The sequence below is a fragment of the Macaca thibetana genome, chromosome 11, assembly GCF_024542745.1.
Source record: "Macaca thibetana thibetana isolate TM-01 chromosome 11, ASM2454274v1, whole genome shotgun sequence".
NCBI lineage: Eukaryota > Metazoa > Chordata > Mammalia > Primates > Cercopithecidae > Macaca > Macaca thibetana.
Genome location: NC_065588.1, coordinates 2947115 through 2968524, shown reverse-complemented (window position 1 = coordinate 2968524; position 21410 = coordinate 2947115). Strand labels below are relative to the sequence as shown.

At 48.7% G+C, this 21410-nt stretch overlaps 1 protein-coding gene and 1 long non-coding RNA gene across 14 annotated transcripts; one reads left to right on the top strand and one right to left on the bottom strand.

Moving 5' to 3' along the window:
- Window positions 1-2: 2 nt before the first annotated feature.
- FOXM1 (forkhead box M1) lies at window positions 3-20837 on the top strand. Of its 13 annotated transcripts, none has more exons than XM_050747054.1 (10): window positions 26-258; window positions 2675-3223; window positions 6089-6237; window positions 7817-7837; window positions 10264-10455; window positions 12328-12456; window positions 13398-13442; window positions 14030-14102; window positions 14290-14465; window positions 18846-20837. In XM_050747054.1, exons 2-10 carry the CDS (start codon window positions 2722-2724, stop codon window positions 19869-19871), a joined length of 2313 nt encoding a protein of 770 aa, XP_050603011.1. In that variant the 5' UTR covers window positions 26-258; window positions 2675-2721; the 3' UTR covers window positions 19872-20837. The 13 variants fall into 13 exon arrangements, with proteins under 13 accessions (XP_050603014.1, XP_050603022.1, XP_050603020.1 ...); XM_050747053.1 differs by having other exon boundaries at window positions 6086-6237; window positions 14033-14102; XM_050747052.1 differs by having other exon boundaries at window positions 6086-6237.
- On the bottom strand, window positions 18704-21328 carry LOC126930267 (uncharacterized). Its single transcript, XR_007717546.1, has 2 exons — window positions 21045-21328; window positions 18704-18975 (listed from the first exon to the last, which is right to left on the bottom strand). It is a non-coding gene; the product is annotated as an uncharacterized LOC126930267 (long non-coding RNA).
- Window positions 21329-21410: the final 82 nt, after the last annotated feature.

Here is a 21410-nt window from a genome sequence, read left to right as displayed (position 1 = left end):
TTAACGCTCCGCCGGCGCCAATTTCAAACAGCGGAACAAACTGAAAGCTCCGGTGCCAGACCCCACCCCCGGCCCCGGCCCGGGACCCCCTCCCCTCCCGGGATCCCCCGGGGTTCCCACCCGGCCCGCACCGCCGGGGACCCGGCCGGTCCGGCGCGAGCCCCCGTCCGGGGGCCCTGGCTCGGCCCGCAGGTTGGAGGAGCCCGGAGCCCGCCTTCGGAGCCACGGCCCAACGGCGGCGGCGACTGCAGTCTGGAGGTGAGCGGGATACAGGAATGGAGTCCCGGGCCTGGCCTGGGCACAGGCGGGGAGCGAGGCCTCCGGGCGCGGAGGTCAGGGCGTCTGGCAGCAGGGCACGGGCCACGAGTGGAGGTTTGGGCCACACGGGAAGAATCTGAGCCCGGGTGCAAATGTTTTCTGCATCCAACCTCCTGGCCGGGGCCGTCTCATTACTTAAAGCGCCCCTTGGCCTTCCCTGGAAGTCTGACCTCTGCACGCTGCCCACGGCCTCGGGAGGGCTGGGGTGGCCTTTCTTAGGCCGGCTGCGGCTGAGATGAACACTGAGCACAATTTTACTACGTTGAGTCAAAGACCAACCTGCACACATACTCCCCTGCTCCCAGGCTCTCACCACTAGGCAGCACTGCCTCTGTCTTACCCATTTGCAGGGCCCTTCTCCTGGGTCCTGAGAATGTAGCAAGATTTCCCCGCTCAGGATGGAGATGGCTCAGAGGACCACTCTGGAAGTTTCCCGGGCAAGAAAGTGTTGGCAATAATAATATCAGGCTGGTCAGGAAGTAGAAGAAAAAATTAAGACCTAGATATCCTGTGGAAAAAGAGGAATAATATCTACTGATCGATGCGGGGAGAGAGGGAAGCCTGGAAAGATCTGAAGTGAAAGTAAAACTGAGATTTGGAGGTAGAGGTGTGGCGGGCCTGTGAACTCTGCAGATGACAAATGTCAAAAAATTACAGTTGCTTTTCAGGGAGAGAATAAGTGTCCTAAAAAAGAGACAGCCAATTCCTCTGTCTCCCAAAGTTCCATGAAATAGAATTATACAATTTTGCTTAATGGTAGAGTATTCCATGTATCTATTAAAATCAACAAAAGGCTGGGTGCAGTGGCTCACGCCTGTAATCCCAGCACTTTGGGTGGCCGAGGCGGGTGGATCATCTGAGGAGTTCAAGACCAGCCTGGTAAACATGGTGAAACCCTGTTTCTACTAAAAAATAAATAAATAGATAAAAATTAGCCTGGCGTGGTGGCGGGCGCCTGTAATTGCAGCTACTCGGGAGGCTGAGGCAGAAGAATCGCTTCAACCCCGGAGGCGGAGGTTGCAGTGAGTTGAGATCGCGCCATTGCTCTTGCCTGGGTGACAAGAGCGAAACTTCCTCTCAAAAAAAAAAAAAAAAAAAAAAAAAAAAAAAAATTAAAAAAATCAACAAAAGACTTAAAAAGAAAAAAAAAGACTATGCTGTTAGCATTTCAGAACCACCTTAGTGTATTGATGATAGCTCATTCTGGTGGTAAGGAGACAGGGGTTATAGTCTTATTTCTGGAAAAGAAATTAATAAAGTGGCATGCTTAGAAAGTTAAAATATGTATAACCACATGCAAGTACTAAAATGCCACTGTATAAATACAGTACGAATTGTAAAAGAACACATTTTTTTAAAATTATAGCAAGTATAATAGCCTGTGAAATAAATGTCACCCTCTAAAGTTGTTCATTGAACAAGCTGCACAGCTTTACATGGGCCTTCAATAGAGGTTTCCATTTTATGTGAGGTTTTGTAAACTGGGAGATGATTTTTCCAGTAGTGTGGCAATAGTACAATCTGCCTTTCTTCCCTGATTCGGTGTGCACTGGTCCTATTTACAAAGTAACATAAAAGTTAAAAGGCTTGGCCAGGTGACTTGCGGTGACTCATGCCTGTAATCCCAGCACTTTGGGAGGCCAAGCCAGGTGGATCACCTGAGTTCAAGACCAGCCTGAGCAACATGATGAAACCCTGTCTCTACTAAAAATACAAAAATTAACCGGGTGTGGTGGCAGGCGCCTGTAATCCCAGCTACTCAGGAGGCTGAGGCATGGGAATCGCTTAAACCCAGGCAGCAGAAATTGCAGTGAACTGAGATTGTACCACTGCACTCCAGCCTGGGTGACAGAGTGAGACTCTGTCTCAAAAAAAAAAAAAAAAAAAAAATTAAAAGGCTTTATCTTAGAATGGATTATGGGATCAGAGTTTTGTCAGGACTCCTAACTACCATATGCTTTCCTATTCTAGCATCTTCCATTCCTGTCCATACAGTCATTGCAAGTGATCTATTTATATTATAGTAGGCAATTATAGAGATTTCCACATATTTGTAGCTATCCCATCCACTTCTGTAGCTAAATATTCTGAAGCTTCAAGAAGGAGATCTTTGTCTATCTCCAGCCCAGTCCCATTTTTACCCTTTGAATTGCTTCTGTCTGCTGTAATTTTAGCCTTCTTTTGTCAGTAAAGCTTATCTCCTTATTATCTGAGGTCTTTACAAAAGTCCATGGAGTGTTTACCTGGGCCTTTAGGCTCATGTTCCTGATCATATGAAGAGGAGCACCTTTCTCTAAAAGAACCTCTTCTCAGCCTAAAAAATCTCTAACATCTTGCTGCTGTTTGCATTCTCCAGGGTCGACACTTGTGATTCTCAATGGAGAGTGAAAACGCAGATTCATAATGAAAACCAGCCCCCGTCGGCCACTGATTCTCAAAAGACGGAGGCTGCCCCTTCCTGTTCAAAATGCCCCAAGTGAAACATCAGAGGAGGAACCCAAGAGATCCCCTGCCCGACAGGAGCCTAACCAAGCAGAGGCCTCCAAGGAAGTGGCAGAGTCCAACACTTGCAAGTTTCCAGCTGGGATCAAGATTATTAACCACCCCACCATGTCCAACACCCAAGTGGTGGCCATCCCCAACAATGCCGACATCCACAGCATCATCACGGCACTGACTGCCAAGGGAAAAGAGAGCGGCAGTAGTGGGCCCAACAAATTCATCCTCATCAGTTGTGGGGGAGCCCCAACTCAGCCTCCAGGACTCCAGCCTCAAACCCAAACCAGCTATGATGCCAAAAGGACAGAAGTGACCCTGGAGACCTTGGGACCACAACCTGCAGCTAGGGATGGGAATCTTCCTAGACCACCTGGAGCCCTTTGCGAGCAGAAACGGGAGACCTGTGGTATGTGGTCTTCCAGGGAAAGGGGTGAGGGAGCCCAGCCTTTTCTCTCTAGTGGCAAGGTCTGTGGTCAGTCTTGATGCTTGCAACAGTCAGGCATCTGGCCGAGCACAGTGGCTCACCCCTGTAATCCCAGCACTTTAGGAGGCTGAGGCAGGCAGATCACTTGAGGTCAGCAGTTCGAGACTAGCCTGGCCAACATGGCATGGTGAAACCTGTCTCAACTAAAAATATTTTAAAAACTAGCCAAGCGTGGTGGCTCACGCCTGTAGTCCCAGCTACTCTGGAGACTGAGGCAGGAGAATCACCTCACTATGTTGCCCAGACCAGGAGGAGGTGGCTGCAGTGAGCCAAGATCGCACACGGCACTCAAGCCTGGGCGACAGAGCAAGATTGTGTCTCAGAAAAACCAGAACAATCAGGCATCTAGCCTGAGCCAATGAAAGTCTTGTCTTCATCCTGAAAGCTTGACCCAGCCCCTTTGGGTGCTGTTGAAAGGGTTACAATTATAATTTAGAATTTCTGTTGCTTTGTTTATGTTGTAAAAGGATTATCTCTGTTTATCCTTTGTATTGACCCAAAAGAAAGCAAAAATAATTTTCCTTTCTTAAAAAAAATCTTGGCTAGGCGTGGTGGCTCACGCCTATAATCCCTGCACTTTGGGAGGCCGAGGCAGGTGGATCACCTGAGGTCAGGAGTTTGAGACCAGCCTGGCCAACATGGTAAAACCCCATCTCTACTAAAAATACAAAAAATTAGCTGGGCGTGGTGGCAGGCCCCTGTAATCCCAGCCACTTGGGAGGCCGAAGCAGGAGAATTGCTTGAACCCAGGAGTCGGAGGTTGCTGTGAGCCAAGATTGCACCATTGCACTCCAGCCTGGCCAACAGAATGAGACTCTGTCTCAAAAAAAAAAAACCACAACAACAACAAAATTTCTATTTAAAAAAATGTTTTTTTTTTTTTTTTATTATTATTAAGAAGGGGTTTCAGCTGGGTGCGGTGGCTCACACCTGTAATAATCCCAGGACTTTGGGAGGCCGAGGCGGGCAGATCATGAGGTCAAGAGATCGAGACCATCCTGGCCAAAATGGTGAAACCCCGTCTCTTCCAAAAATACAAAAATTAGCCAGGCGTGGTGGCAGGCGCCTATAGTCCCAGCTACTCTGGAGGCTGAGGCAGGAGAATCGCTGAACCTGGGAGGCGGAGGTTGCAGTGAGCCGAGATTGTGCCACTGCACTCCAACCTGGCCACAGAGCGAGACTCTGTCTCAAAAAAAAATAAAAATGAACAAAAGAAGGGGTCTCAAAAAATACATAAATGAGGAGGGGGTCTCACTATGTTGCCCAGGCTGGTCTCAGACTCCTGAGCTCAAGGGATCCAACCATATGGGCCTCCCAAGGTGCTGGGATTACAGGCATGAACCACAGCGCCTGACTTCATTTTCCTTCTTTTTTTTTTTTTTTTTTTTTTGAGATGGAGTCTTGCTCTGTTGCCCAGGCTGGAGTGCAGTCAGCTCACTGCGACCTCTGCCTCCTGGTTTCAAGTGATTGTCCTTTTAGTAGAGACACAGTTTCGCCATGTTAGCCAGGTTGGTCTTGAACTCCTGACCTCAGGTGATTCGCCCACCTTGGTCTCCCAAAGTACTGGGATTACAGGCGTGAGCCACTGCGCCTGGCCTCATTTTCCTTCTTGATAAGGGAGAAAGCTGAAGCAAGAGGAGGAAAATGACTTTTTCTTTAGAGATGGGGTCTCGCTCTGTCACCCAGGCTAGAGTGCAGTGGCGCAATCCCAGCTCACTCTAGCCTTGAACGCCTGGACTCAAGCCATTCTCCCACCTCAGCCTCCCAAGTAGCTGGGACTACAGGCATGCACTATCATGCCCAGTTAATTTTTTTTTTTCTTTTTGCAGAGATGGGGTCCCACTATATTGCCCAGGCTGAAAAGTGACTATTTTGGTGTGCAGATCTCAATAATTCTTTTGTAAGGCTGCCTTGATTGATCTCTAAGGCTCAGTGTGGCTCAGCTTGAAATGCAATTTGAACTATGCTCCTACAGTTTTCCTGAAATGCATAATGGGGCAGAATAACTTAGAGCCACAATAGATTCAGCATGTGTTCTCTGTCCCTAAAGGTAGAGGTCTTGGACAAATGATCCCTAGCCACCAATTCTTTCTTTTCTTTTTTTTTTTTTTGAGATGGAGTCTCGCTCTGTCGCCCAGGCTGGAGTACAGTGGCGGGATCTCAGCTCACTGCAAGCTCCGCCTCCCGGGTTTACGCCATTCTCCTGCCTCAGCCTCCTGAGTAGCTGGGACTACAGGCACCCACCATCTCACCCGGCTAGTTTTTTGTATTTTTTAGTAGAGATGGGGTTTCACCGTGTTAGCCAGGATGGTCTCAATCTCCTGACCTCGTGATCCGCCCGTCTTGGCCTCCCGAAGTGCTGGGATTACAGGCTTGAGCCACCGCCCCCGGCCTCTTTTTTTTGTTTTTTTGTTTTTTTTTGAGACAGAGTCTCAACTCTGTCTCACCCAGGCTGGAGTGCAATGGCGCAGTGTTGGCTCACTGCAGCCTCCGCCTCCCAGGTTCGAGCGATTCTCCTATCTCAGCCTCCTGAGTTGTTGGGACTACAGGTGTGTGCCACCACACCCAGCTAATTATGTATTTTTGGTAGAGATGGGGTTTTACCATGTTGGCCAGGCTGGTCTTGAACTCCTGACCTCGGGAGGTCCACCCACCTCGCCCTCCCAAAGTGCTAGGATTACAGGTGTGAGCCACTGCGCCTGGCCTGCTAGCCACCAATTCTGATGGACATACTGGGCATCTGATGAGGCAGCTAAGTGGGGTGTTGGATGATTTTCCCTCTAGCAGATGGTGAGGCAGCAGGCTGCACTATCAACAAGAGCCTATCCAACATCCAGTGGCTCCGAAAGACGAGTTCTGATGGACTGGGCTCCTGCAGCATCAAGCAAGAGATGGAGGAGAAGGAGAATTGTCACCTGGAGCAGAGACAGGTTAAGGTGAATTGTTCTGTCCCTCACTAAAGATTCAGATCCAGTGTAGGGAATTCCTAGGTAGGGAAATGGATCAAGTGGCCTGATGGACCAGAATTGCCGAGTTCTGGTGTTAGCTCTCCACTTCATGCTCTTCTGTGTAACTTTTGAGCTACTTTTCTTTTCTGCCTGGGATCTTTTCTCCCCGATCTGTGAAATTTCCTTGAGGGCAGATTCCCTTGGTCACTCTGTATTCCAACCAGCACTGGGTTTAGTATTCTGTCCTTAGTAGGTATTCAGGAAATGATTAAGAGGTCTTCACTTTGGGAATCCTCTTGAACTTTTTTTTTTTTTTTTTTTTTTTTTGAGACGGAGTCTCGCTGTGTCGCCCAGGCTGGAGTGCAGTGGCGTGATCTCGGCTCACTGCAAGCTCCGCCTCCCGGGTTCACGCCATTCTCCTGCCTCAGCCTCCCGAGTAGCTGAGACTACAGGCGCCCGCCACCACGCCCGGCTAGTTTTTTGTATTTTTAGTAGAGACGGGGTTTCACCATGTTAGCCAGGATAGTCTCGATCTCCTGACTTCGTGATCCACCCGCCTCGGCCTCCCAAAGTGCTGGGATTACAGGCTTGAGCCACCGCGCCTGGCCCCTCTTGAACTTTAAAGATGTCTCCCAGGCCGGGTGCGGTGGCTCAAGCCTGTAATCCCAGCACTTTGGGAGGCCGAGGCGGGTGGATCACGAAGTCAGGAGATCGAGACTATCCTGGCTAACATGGTGAAACCCCGTCTCTACTAAAAATACAAAAAACTAGCCGGGCGTGGTGGCGGGCGCCTGTAGTCTCAGCTACTCGGGAGGCTGAGGCAGGAGAATGGCGTGAACCCGGGAGGTGGAGCTTGCAGTGAGCTGAGATCTGGCCACTGCACTCCAGCCTGGGCGACAGAGCGAGACTCCGTCTCAAAAAAAAAAAAAAAAAAAAAAAAAAGATGTCTCCCACAGTATGAACAGTGTAAATTGAATATAATATAATAAGGTAATTTTATCAGAAGATATAATATTAATAGCAGACAAAGTCAGTTTATATATAAATTTTTTTTTTAAGACAGCGTCTTGCTCTGTTGCCCAGGCTGGAGCACAATGGTGCAATCATGGCTCTCTGCAGCCTCGACCTCCTAGGCCCAGCTGATCCTCCCACCTCAACCTCCCAGGCTCAGCTGATCCTCCCACCTCGACCTCCCAGGCTCAGCTGATCCTCCCACCTCAGTCTTCCGAGTAGCTGGGACTCGGGTGCACACCACCATGCCCAGCTAATTTTTGTATTTTTTGTAGAGATGGGGTTTTGCCCTGTTGCCCAGGCTGATTTCAAATTCCTGGGCTCTAGGGATCCTCCTGCCTCAGCCTCCCAAAGTGCTGGGATTACAGGCATGAACCACCAGCCTGGCCTAGATATGAATTTTAAATACTTCCCTAGCAATCAAAATTGAACCCAATCGTGTAGTCTGGGTTGTTTTTTTTCCACAGTTACCAATATAATACATCTAGATTCTATTGTATATATGTGTTAATCATTCATTCAACAACCTTTATTTTCTTCTCAACTTTTATTTTAGGTTCAGGGGGCACATGTGCAGGTATGTTACATGGGTATATTGTGTGTTGCTGGGCTTTAGCGTACAAATGATTTTGTCCCCCAGGTAGTGAGCATAGTACCTGCTAGGTAGTTTTTCTATCTCCCCATCTTCCCACGCTCCACCCTCAAGTAGGCCCTGTTGTCTACTGTTCCCTTCCTCGTATCCATGTGTGCTCAATGTTTAGCTCTTCCTTTTTTTTTTTTTTTTTTTTTGAGGCAGAGTCTTGCTCTGTGTCCCAGGCTAGAGTGTGGTAGTGCGATCTCAGCTCATTGCTACCTCCACCTCCCAGGTCAAGCGATTCTCCTGCCTCAACCTCCTGAGTAGCTGGGATTACAGGTGCCCGCCACCACGCCTGGCTAATTTTTGTATTTTTAGTAGAGACGGGGTTTCACTATGTTGGCCAGGCTGGTCTTGGACTCCTGACATCATGATCCACTCGCCTTGGCCTCCCAAAGTGCTGGGATTACAGGTGTGAGCCACCATGCCCAGCCTCTTTTTTTTTTTTTTTTTTTCTCTCTTTGAGACGGATTCTCGCTCTGTTGCCAGGCTGGAGTGCAGTGGCACAATCTCTGCTCACTGAAACCTCTGCGTCCCAGGTTCAAGTGATTCTCCTGCCTCAGCCTCCCGAGTAGCTGGGACTACAGGCACCCGCCACCACGCCCGGCTAATTTTTTTATTTTTAGTAGAGACAAGGTTTCACCATGTTGGCTGGGATAGTATCAATCTCTTGAGCTCGTCATCCTCCTGCCTTGGCCTCCCAAAGTGTTGGGATTACAGGTGTGAGCCACCATACCTAGCCTAGTTCCTACTTATAAGTGAGAACATGCAGTATTTGATTTTCTGTTCCTGCATTAAATCACTTAGGATTATGGCCTCCAGCTCAACAATCTTTAAAAGTGAAAATTTGGCCAGGCGCGGTAACTCATGCTTGTAATCGCAGGGCTTTGGGAGGCTGAGGTGGATGGATCAACTGAGGTCAGGAATTCGAGACCAGCCTGACCAACATGGAGAAACCCCGCCTCTACTAACAATACAAAATTAGTTGGGCGTGGTGGTACGTGCCTGTAATCCCAGCTACTCAGGAGACTGAGGCAGGAGAATCACTTGAACCCAGGAGGCAGAGCTTGTGGTGAGCCAAGATCGTGCCATTGCACTCCAACCTGGGCAGCAAGAGCGAAACTCCGTCTCAAAAAAAAAAAAAAGTGAAAATGTACATGCATGTGTACATAAGTAAATATTAATTGTGCTATAAACATAAAATTTGTGTACTTTAGGAAGTAATATCTCAGTTTTTAAAAATGTGAGCATGGTGGCTCACAATTGTAATCCCAGCACTTTGGGAGGCCAAGGTGGACAGATTACTTGAGCCCAAGAGTTCTAGGGCAGCCTGGGCAACATAGCAAAACCCTGGTCTCTACTAAAAATACAAAAAAAAAAAAAAAAAATAGCCGGACACAATGGCTCACGCCTGTAATCCCATCACTCTGGGAGGCCGAGGCAGGTGGATCACCTGAGGTCAGGAGTTCGAGACTAGCTTAGCCAATATTGTGAAACCCCATCTCCACTAAAAATACAAAAAAAGTAGCCGGGCGTGGTGGCAGGCACCTGTAATCCCAGCTACTTGGTAGGCTGAGACAGGAGAATCGCTTGAACCCAGGAGGCAGAGGTTGCAGTGAGCCAAGATTGCACCATTGCACTCCAGCCTAGGCAACAAGAGTGAAACTCCATTTAAAAAAAAAAAAAATAGCCAGGCGTGGTGGTTTATGCCTGTAGTCCCAGCTACTTGGAGGCTGAGACCGGAGGATCACCTGAGCCTGGGGAGGTCAGGGCTGCAGTAAGCTGTGATCTAGCCACTACACTCTATCCTGGGTGACACAGTGAGACCCTGTCTCAAAAAAAGAAAAAAAAAATGTGAATGATCAGATCTTTGCCTAAAACTTACCTAACTGTGTGCTTTGCAGGCATTGTCTGACTCATACTCCTGGGAATATTTCTCTCATACAAACATTGAAATGAGATGGGTTTATTCACAACACATCAGGAATAGAAATGGGACTAAGACCTAGGTTTCTTGACCCACAAGTCTGAAAAATGGGCATGGTTTTAGTGTAACATCAATGCTTTGAGAATCAAAGTACATACTCAAACTTTCCTGAGAAATTGCAACTGGAAGGGACTGGATTTTCTCCAAATTCAACAAAATGAATGATGACAAAACCAGTTTCTTATTGGCTAGGGTCTAGGCTAGATCATCTCCAAGATCCTTCCCAACTCTAAAATTGTATTCTATGAGATAGCGGTCTCAGATGAGTTTGTTTCTAGTACCATCCTATGGGATAAAGGTTTCTCTAGATATTCTTTAAGGGCTTGGGTTGGGGTAGTTCTCATGAACTCTTTTGTGTCATTCCCTTTGTCATAATCCTCAGGTTGAGGAACCTTCGAGACCATCAACGTCCTGGCAGAACTCTGTGTCTGAGCGGCCACCCTACTCTTACATGGCCATGATACAATTCGCCATCAACAGCACTGAGAGGAAGCGCATGACCTTGAAAGACATCTATACTTGGATAGAGGACCACTTTCCCTATTTTAAGCACATTGCCAAGCCAGGCTGGAAGGTAATATGTCCCAATGCAACCAAAATCAAGGTCAGTCCAGCCTGACAGACTGTCTCCAGTGCTGTGCTGCAACTTGTATCTGGGACAGCAGTTAAGTGCAAAGGATACTAGAATGATAAACGTATCTTTTGGGTTGTGACTCAATCTTATTGAATCCAGGCAAAATCATTAACAAGAGCTCTTTAACTACTTCATCTGTTACTACCTAAAGTTCACGAAGAGTCTTCAATGTAGCACTCAAGCCCACTTTTCTGCTACACTGAACAGCAGTCCTAGATGCCAGCAGCTAGAGTGGCTAAGTAGTTTTATGAAAATATCTTGATTAAAAAAAAAGAATGCTGTGAACCTTATGACCCAAGATGTCATCTCCTATAGTGTCACATACCATTTCTAGTGGGCAGGGGTTTTCCTTTCACTTCATTCATGGAAAGACCAAGATGCCTGGGAGTCAGTGTAGCTCATGCAGTTGGTCAGTGTCAGAGCCACAAATGAGGTCTTCTCACGGGTGCTCAGTTCCAAGCCAAGTGTGCTTTGTTTTCCTCATGGTAGAACTCTTTCTTTTTTTTTTTTTTTTTGAGACAGAGTCTCGCTCTGTCGCCCAGGCTGGAGTGCAGTGGCAGATCTCAGGTCACTGCAACCTTCACCTACAAGGTTCAAGCGATTCTCCTGCCTCAGCCTCCCAAGTAGCTGGGACTACAGGCATGCACCACCACACCTGGCTAATTTTTTTGTATTTTTAGTAGAGACGGGTTTCACCATGTTGGTCAGGCTGGTCTCGAACTCCTAACATCAAATGATCCGCCCGTCTCGGCCTCCCAAAGTGCTGGGATTACAGGCATGAGCCACTACACCTGGCCCCTCATGGTAGAACTCTTAACTTTACTCCCTTCCATCAGCTTACTTTCCTAGTTTTTTTTTGTTTGGTTGGTTTTTTGAGACAGGGTCTCACTCTGTTGCCTGGGCTGGAATACAGCCTTAGCCCCTTGGGCTCAAGCTCTTCCCTCCTCAACCTCCCAAGTAGTTGGGATAACAGGTGCACTACCACAGTCCACTAATTTTTTTTGTTGTTGTTGTAAAGGCAGTTGCCCAGGCTGGTTATTATGTTGCCCAGGCTGGTCTGAACTCCTAGTCTCAAGCACTCCTCCTGCCTTAGCCTCTCAGTGCACTGTGATTACAGGTGTGAGCCCCCACACCCAGCCTTAATTTCCTAGTTTCCTGTTTGCTTGTTTGTTTGTTTGAGGCAGGGCCTCACTCTGTCAACCAGGCTGGAGTGCAGTGACACGATCTTGGCTTGCTTCATTCTCTGCCTCCCAGGTTCAAGTGATTCTCCTGCCTCAGCCCCCCGACTAGTTGGGACTACAGGCATGCGCTACCATGCCTGGCTGATTTTTATATTTTTGACAGAGACAGGGTTTTGCCATGTTTGCTAGGCTGGTCTCAAACTCCTGGCCTCAAGTGATCCACTCGCCTCGGCCTCCCACAGTGCTGGGATTATAGGCGTGAGCCACCACGCCAGACCTAATTCCCTAGTTTCTTAATTTCTCTGACCCACCTGTCTTGCTATTGATCACTGCCTCACAGCCTTACTCTGCTTTTCTAGCCCCTGACAGCTATCCAGGTCTTTTCTTTATCACAATCTAAGGTTGACATCAGTCTTTGTTCCCGTAGAATAGATGGGTTTATGGCTGAGGGTGACAGCTCTGCGGTGTGGAGTGTGAGGAGAGTTGCCGAGAGACAGGGCTACAAAGACACCAGAGGAAGCCTGTGCTAAGCACAGTGGGAGGGGCCTGAGGCTGGTTTCCCCATGTGTTTGAAGGGTGATGTTTCTGAACCTAAAGTAACTGATAACCAGTTGTCTTGCTCTTCTTCCAGAACTCCATCCGCCACAACCTTTCCCTGCATGACATGTTTGTCCGGGAGACGTCTGCCAATGGCAAGGTCTCCTTCTGGACCATTCACCCCAGTGCCAACCGCTACTTGACATTGGACCAGGTGTTTAAGGTGAATGCCCTGCTTTTCTCTAAATAGAGCCTAAGTTGGAGGTCGTCATAGCCATCTCAAAAGGAAACAAGTTCTGCTAGTGATGCTTTCATTTGATCGGGGGAGAGTTAGAAGCCAGCCACCCAATTAGTGACTTGCACAAAACCCACTGAATTAAGTACAGTTGACAAATACCAAATGACACATTTTTGTGCTAGACCAGAGCAAGGAGAGGGCTGTTCTGACCCAACAGAGAGGGCTTCCCAGGGCAGTGTTTTCCTAACTTCCCTGTGAATGGGAATTGCCTGGGACATTGTTAAAACACAGCTTCCCAGACCCCTCTCTTGGGGCTCTTGATTTAGTGCTTCTGGGATGGGCCCAGGAATTTGTGATTCTTCCAAGAAATTCTGGGAATGCTTGCTCTAAAAAAAGCCCTTCCTGCCGGGTGCGGTGGCTCACGCCTGTGATCCCAGCACTTTGGGAGGCCGAGGCAGGTGGATCACCTGAGGTCGGGAGTTCGGCCTGACCAACATGGAGAAACCCCGTCTCTACTAAAAATACAAAATTAGCCGGGTGTGGTGGCGCATGCCTGTAATCCCAGCTACCTGGGAGGCTGAGGCAGGAGAATCCCTTCAACCCAGGAGGCAGACGTGGTGGAGAGCCGAAATCGTACTACTGCACTCCAGCCTGGGCAGTAAGAGTGAAACTCCGTCAAAAAAAAAAAAAAGCCCTTCCTTAGGCTGCAGACCAGAAGCTGAGCTACTAGAACGTCTCTTCAGACAGAAGCTATTTTGGCATTTCAGAGTGCCTACAAGGCTGCAGCCATTCTCCTGGGAGGGACGGTTGTCTGGGGTGTCTTTTGTCATCAGTCAGGAATAGGTGTTTTTCCCGATCTGGTCCAATTGACCACGTTGGTGGTGACTTCATCTCCTTTCTCTCCCACAATGCCTGGCCGCCACCAGCCACTGGACCCAGGGTCTCCACAATTGCCCGAGCACTTGGAATCAGTAAGGTTCTTTCCCTCTGGCTCGGGGCTTGGCCTTGTTTTCCTTTCACTGCTCAGCATGGCTTTATGGACAGAGACAAGCTATGATGTGGGGAAGGGTGCCTATGGCCATGTGACTGCCAGCTCTAGACACAGAACATCCTGAGGCTCGGGCACACACCCACTTCCCTCCCCTCCCATGGGCATCACAGGGGTACGCTGAGCAGAGCGGGGCGTGGCAGGGGAGCATGCTGCAGCGGCCACAAGCGCATGGCGCCAGCCTCACGGGCGGCAGTGCGCTCGCTCACTTTTGTGCCTAGCTTTTCTTTGTCACGCATATAGCTACCTGCTCTGGCATCCCCCAGGGGTGTTGAGGACACGTGGGTGAGGCGGTAGTGCCACTCTGCCATCACGTGTCTGTAGGCCACCCACCGGCCCACTAATCATGGTTTTGGAGACCGCTCGCCTGCGTCCATCCCCTCAGGTTGGCCTCCTCTCTCTGGGCTGTCGGTTAACTCAAGCACACGCCACCAGAGCAGCTGGTGGGGTTTTGCCATCCCCTCTTTACCTTATTAACACAGGTTTCTTTCTCTCCCCACCTGCCACAAGCAGCAGCAGAAACGACCGAATCCAGAGCTCCGCCGGAACATGACCATCAAAACTGAACTCCCGCTGGGCGCACGTTAGTATGGGAGAGGGGGCCTCGGGCCTGGTCCTTGTTCTGGGGGCATAGCTTTAGGGAACCAGACTTCAGGATTCTGTTCCCACCTCAAAGGGATCTGAGCCCAGAGAAGGAGAGCAAAGCTCCTGGGGCTCAGAAGGGGTGTACTCCAGTCCCCCTGCTCCTGATCTCTCGTGTTTCATCCTAGGGCGGAAGATGAAGCCACTGTTACCACGGGTCAGCTCATACCTGGTGCCTATCCAATTCCCGGTGAACCAGTCACTGGTGTTGCAGCCCTCGGTGAAGGTGCCATTACCCCTGGCGGCTTCCCTCATGAGCTCAGAGCTTGCCCGCCATAGCAAGCGAGTCCGCATTGCCCCCAAGGTGGGTGTCCTGTTTTCCTCTGAAGAGAGATTCTGGCCCATTAAGAATGTTGAACCTTCAGCTTGGCAAAGCACTCTGAGAAGTGTTCCTTGAGAGCTTATAAAGTAGACAAGGCATAAAAACATAGGGAAGTGTAATAGCATTAGAAAAGCTAAAAAGGTATTTAGATTACAATGTCAGTGGTGTCAGAAGGCCCATAAATACCTGATGAGTTTGTAAGAATTCAGACAAGGGTGATTGTGATAGATAAGCTAGGATGATTAAGGAAGATACACAAGGGAGGCAGGCCTTAGAAAGAGGTGGATTTGGTCAGGTGCGGTCGCTCACGCCTGTAATCCCAGCACTTTGGGAGGCCAAGGCGGGTGGATCATGAGGTCGGGAGTTCGAGACCAGTGTGGCCAACGTGGCGAAACCCCGTCTCTACTAAAAAATGCAAAAATTAGCTGGGCGTGGTGGCACATGCCTGTAATCCCAGCTACTCGGAAGGCTGAGGCTGGAGAATCACTTGAGCCCAGGAGGGGGAGGTTGCAGTGAGCCGAGATCACACCACTGCACTCCAGCCTGGGTGACAGAGCGAAACTCTGTCTCAAAAAAAAAAAGAAAGAAAGAAGTGGATTTGAGGTTAGACGCTGTGGGTCTCACTTGTAATCCCGACACTTTGGGAGGCCGAGGCAGGGGTATTGCTTACCACCAAGAGTTCAAGACCAGCCAGGGCAACATAGCAAGACCCCAGTCTCTGCTAAAAATACCAAAAAAAAAAAAAAATTTAGCCAGGGTGGTAGTACATGCCTGTGGTACCAGCTACTCAGGAGGCTGAGGCAGAAGGATCACTTGAGCCCAGGAGGTTGAGGCTGCAGTGAGCCCTGTTTGTACCACTGCACTCCAGCTTGAGCAATAGTGAGGCCCTGTCTCAAAAAAGAAAAAAGAAAAAGTAGATTTGGGTAAGCAAACAGGTGTGGAGAGAGCATGCTAATGGGCAGTGCCATGGAGGCAGGAAATGCAGTTTGTACCTGGCAGTAGTAGGGTGACTGGGTCAGAGTAGCTCAGGGTTTCTCACGTAAGTCCTATTAACGTTCACAGCTGGAGAATTCTTTGTTGGACGTGGAAGGGACTGTCCTGTGCATTGAAGGGTGTTTAGCAGCATCCCTTGTTTTCCCCACTAGATGCCAGTAGCGCCCACCACAGGTGCGACAATTAAAATGCTTCCAGACATTGCCAAATGTCCCCTGGCAGGGAGGGAATCACCCTGCTTGAGTATCACTGGTCTCGCTTGAGGGGAAGGTGAGAAGGGTAAATTCAGAGCAAACTGGGATCAGCCATCAGATCTGCACTTAGCGCTGTTAAAGGGTTCTGTAAGTAAGGGCTGACATGTAACCAAAGTGAAAGGTTTCCCCCATCCCCTTCAGAGAGATGAAAATAGCATCAACTCTGGAGTTCAGAGCAACTTGGGTTTGCTTCTTTTTTAATATACAAAATATTTTGAGCCATGAACAGTGGCTCACACCTATAATCCTAGCAGTTTAGGAGGCCAAGGAGGAGGATCACTTGAGGCCAGGAGTTTAAGACCAGCCTGGGCAGCAAAGTAAGACCCTGTCTCTAACAAAAAAAACCATTTTTTTTTTATTGGCCAGGTATTTTCATGGATACCTGTTGTCCCAGCCACTTGGGAGGCTGAGGCAGAAGGATTACTTGAGCTCCAGAGCTAGAGGCTGCAATGAGCTATAATCGTGCCACTGCGTTCTAGCTTAAGCAACAAAATGAGACCGTCTCTAAAACAAAATGTCTTTAATTATAAATAAAATATGTTACACACAAAATTATATTAAAAAATACATAATTTAGCATAAATGCATTAATGTGGTTGTAGCATGTACACTGTTTTGGTTTTAATGCAGTGGTTTTTTTCTCCCCTTTCCTTTTTGGCTCCCCTCTCCACCCTACCATCACCCACATCACCCCGACTCCCAAGATAACTGGTTGATAATTTATGATGCTTTCTTGCATATTTTATCGATGCTCCTAGTTATAATATACATGTATAGCGGTAGCCATTTTATATGTACACATACAACACATAGAACATTGATGATGTGATCGTGTTGTACATACTTCTCTACATGTCTTTTTTTTTTTTCTGAGACGGAGTCTCACTCTGTCGCCCAGGCTGGAGTACAGTGGCATGATCTTGGCTCACCACAACCTCCCCCTCCCAGGTTCAAGCGATTCTCCTGCCTCAGCCTCCTGAGTAGCTGAGATTACAGGTGCCCGCCACCATGCCCAGCTAATTTTTGTATTTTTAGTAGAGATGGGGTTTCACCATGTTGGTCAGGCTGGTCTCGAACTCCTGACCTCATGATCCGCCAGCCTTGGCCTCCCAAAGTGTTGGGATTACAGGCGTGAGCCACCGCGCCCGGCCTCTACATGTCTGAACTCAAAAATACCTCATGGAAGTTCTTCCAAGTCGCTTGGCATAGTTCTAATTCATTATTTTTTAGTGTCCATGTAATATTCCATGATGTGGCTACACCACAAATTTTTCAGCCATTCCACTTTTATGGACATATTCTGTTTCTCAATTTTTGCCCAATGAATGACATTGCAATACATATGTTTGCAAGGATCTCTGTTACTAGTGCTTTCATTTCTCTAGGATAGAGTCCCAGATGTGAGATTGCTGGGTGAGAAGGTATTTTAAATTCTACTAAATATTGCTAGATTGCTTTCCAAAAAAGCTATGATAAGTCATGTTTAAACCAACAATATATGATAAGATCTGTATCTTTGCCAGCAATTGGTATTATTAGTCTACTATTTGCCAATCTAGTGTGTATAGCTTATATCTTCTTGTTTAATTTTTTTAATGTTTTATTTATTTATTTTTAAATCTTTTATTTCCATAGGTTTTTGGGGAACAGGTGGTGTTTGGTTACATGAGTAAGTTCTTTAGTGGCGATCTGTGAGATTTTGGTACACCCATCACCCTCTTGTTTAATTTTGTCTTTCTTTGTTTATCAGTAAGTCTGAGCACCCTGTCATTACATTTGGTGACTTGGAATCGTCCTCTATGGATTGCTTATTTATGGGCATTGCCCATTTTTCTAAAGGTTCTGTTATCAATTTGTGAGAGCTCTTTGTTTTTCTTTTTTCCCTTTTTTTTTTGAAATGGAGTCTTGCTTTATCGCCCAGGCTGAAGTACAGTGGTGTGATCTTGGCAACCTCCGCCTCCCAGGTTCAAGTAATTCTCATGCCTCAGCCTCCTGAGTAGCTGGGATTACAGGTGCCCGCCACCATGCCCGGCTAATTTTGTATTTTTAGTAGAGACAGGGTTTCACCATATTGGTCAGGCTGGTCTCGAACTCCTGACCTCAGATGATCTGCCTACCTCAGCTTCCCAAAGTGCTGGATTACAGGCGTGAGCCACTGCACCCAGCCCCCTGTGAGAGCTCTTTGTTGTTAAAATAATCTTCTGTCTTTTATGCTGAAGATATTTTTCTACTTCTATTATCTCTTTTCTTTTCTTTTTTTTCTTTTCTTTTCTTCGGAGACAGGGTCTTGCTACGTTGCCTAGTCTGGAGTCCAGTGGTGTAATGAAGGCTCACTGCATCCTCGACCTCCCAGGCTCAAGTGATCCTCCCACTGCAGCCTCCCACCTGTGGCTGGAACTACAGGTGCATGCCACCACGCCCAGCTAATTAAAATATTTTTTTGTAGAGATGGGATCTCACTATGTTGCTCAGGCTGGTCTCAAACTGGCCTCAGTGTCCCAAAGTGCTGGGATTACAGGCATTGTTTGTTTGTTGTGTCTTAATTTTGTTTATGGTATCTCTTGCCACAGGAAAATTTTGCATTTGTATGTAGTCAAATGTCTCTCTTCTCTTTTACAGCTTATGGGTTTCCAGTCTTGGTTAAGAAGGTCACCCGCACCCTCAGATTGTATATGTAGTCTCCTAGATTCTCTTTCAGGATTTGTATGATTTTAAGGTTTTCATTTTTTTTAAAGCCAGTCAAATTTAGCAGTTGGGGGTTGTGTACCAACTTTAGTGACAATAATGTCACTACCCACTACCGTCAGCGCAGCCTAAGGTTCTAATTTGCATGCGTTCAATCTTTGTAAGCAGTGTAAGACAGGCATGCAATTTTATTTCCTCTCGGATGAATGCTATTAGAATTATGCCACTACATACTACATGCTCTCATCTTTTACCCCCAGAATTGAACTGCCAGCTTCAACATATATTGTATTCTCATATTTAATAGATTTTAAGACTTTAAAACGACACAAAGAGGATCAGTACCAATATGTGATTTTTTTGTGCATCCTGTCCGGTGACCGTTGGCTGAAGCCAGAGTTCCCTTTCACCTTGTCTGTTTCCCTTTCAGGTGCTGCTAGCTGAGGAGGGGACAGCCCCTCTTCCTTCTGCAGGGCCAGGGAAAGAGGAGAAACTGCTGTGTGGAGAAGGGCTGTGTCCTTTGCTTCCAGTTCAGTCTATCAAGGAGGAACAAATCCAGCCTGGGGAGGAAATGCCGCACTTAGTGAGACCCATCAAAGTGGAGAGCCCCCCCTTGGAAGAGTGGCCCTCCCCGGCCCCGTCCTTCAAAGAGGAATCATCTCACTCCTGGGAGGATTCACCCCAATCTCCCACCCCAAGACCCAAGAAGTCCTACGGTGGGCTTAGCTCGCCAACCCGGTGTGTCTCGGAAATGCTTGTGATCCCACACAGGGAGAGGAGGGAGAGGAGCCGGTCTCGGAGGAAACAGCATCTACTGCCTCCCTGCGTGGCTGAGCCGGAGCTGCTCTGCTCAGAGGGGCCCAGTACTTCCCGCTGGGCCGCAGAACTCCCGTTCCCGGCAGACTCCTCTGAGCCTGCCCCCCAGCTCAGCTACCCCCAGGAAGAGGGAGGACCTTTTAAGACACCCATTAAGGAAACGCTGCCCATCTCCTCCACCCCGAGCAAATCTGTCCTCCCCAGAACGCCTGAATCCTGGAGGCTCACGCCCCCAGCCAAAGTAGGGGGGCTGGATTTCAGCCCAGTACAAACCCCCCAGGGCGCCTCTGGCCCCTTGCCTGACCCCCTGGAGCTGATGGATCTCAGCACCACTCCACTGAAAAGCGTTCCCCCCTTTGAATCACCGCAAAGGCTCCTCAGTTCAGAACCCTTAGACCTCGCCTCCGTCCCCTTTGGCAACTCTTCTCCCTCAGATATAGAAGTCCCCAAGCCAGGCTCCCCGGAGCCACAGGTTTCTGGCCTCGCAGCCAATCGTTCTCTGACAGAAGGCCTGGTTCTGGACACAATGAATGATAGCCTCAGCAAGATCCTGCTGGACATCAGCTTTCCTGGCCTGGAGGAGGACCCACTGGGCCCTGACAACATCAACTGGTCCCAGTTTATTCCTGAGCTACAGTAGAGCCCTGCCCTTGCCCTTGTGCCCAAGCTGTCCACCGTCCTGGGCACTCCTGTGGCTGAGCAGTCCGAGGCTCAGTGCACCCCAAGCCTCTGAGTGAGGACAGCAGGCAGGGACTGTTCTGCTCCTCTTAGCTCTCTGCTGCCTGATTATGCAAAGGTAGCAGTCACACCCTAGCCACTGCTGGGACCCTGTGTTCCCCAAGAGTATCTGATTCCTCTGCTGTCCCTCCCAGGAGCTGAAGGGTGGGAACAACAAAGGCAATGGTGAAAAGAGATTAGGAACTCCCCAGCCTGTTTCCATTCTGTGCCCAGCAGTCTCTCACCTTCCCTGATCTTTGCAGGGTGGCCCTTGTAAATAGTGTCAATCCTCCAAATTATCCTCTAATTATAAATGTAAGCTTATTTCCTTAGATCATTATCCAGAGACTGCCAGAAGGTGGGTAGGATGACTGGGGTTTCAATTGACTTCTGTTCCTTGCTTTTAGTTTCGAGAGAAGGGAAGACCTGCAGTGCACGGTTTCTTCCAGGCCGAGGTACCTGGATCTTGGTTCTTTACTGCAGGGACCCAGACAAGTGGATCTGCTTGCCAGAGTCCTTTTTGCCCCTCCCTGCCACCTCCCCGTGTTTCCACGTGAACTTTCCTGCAAGAAGAAATCCTGGTTTAAAAAGTCTTTTGTATTGGGTCAAGAGTTGAATTTGGGGTGGGAGGATGCAGCTGAAGCAGAGTGTGGGTGCCCAGATGTGCGCTATTAGATGTTTCTCTGATAATGTCCCCAGTCATACCAGGGAGACTAGCATTGACGAGCACTCAGGTGGAGGCTTGAGAAAGCCGAAAGAGCCCCTGACCTGCCTGGCTTCCTTAGCTCGCCCCTCAGCTTTGCAAAGAGCCACCCTAGGCTCCAGCCTAGGGTGTGAGCCGGCTTGAGAACACTACTGTAACTATCTACTCAATAAAAGTGAGGGTGGACATGCTGGGCTCTGTGGTTTATTGGTGTCTGATTCCTAAGGCACCAGGAGAGGTTGGAAAAGAAAGAGGGTGTTGATGGAGACAATGGTGATAGGGAAGAGGCAAGGCCTGAAGTTGACCCAAAGAAGCAGTTGGAGCACCTTGCACAGGCACACACTCTACAACACCAATTGCCGCTTTTCCCAGTGCCAGTCCTGCACAGCTCACCTCTTTTCCCTGTCGTCTCCAACCTTGTTCCTTGGGACCTTTGGACCTGCTGGTTAACTTAGGCCTTTTGAGGGTTCCTTAAGGAGAAAAGCTCATGAGGGGTAGGGCTCCCTGAGCATCAGGGCAGGATGGGCCCAGTTACAGGTGCTCCATTCCCACTGCCATCCCCACCCTGAGGCCTGGGAGCCAGCCTGCCCTGCTTTTCTCCTGCCCGGCAGCAGCTCCTGTTACCATCTTTTGCAGTCAGAATTAAAGAGAGTGCTATCCCCTGCCTAACCTGAAAAGCAGCCAGGGGCCCAAAGGACACAAGAGCCTCCAGGGACAGGTGAGGGCCTCCTCTCTGCATCACCACTCAGGCAGCATCAC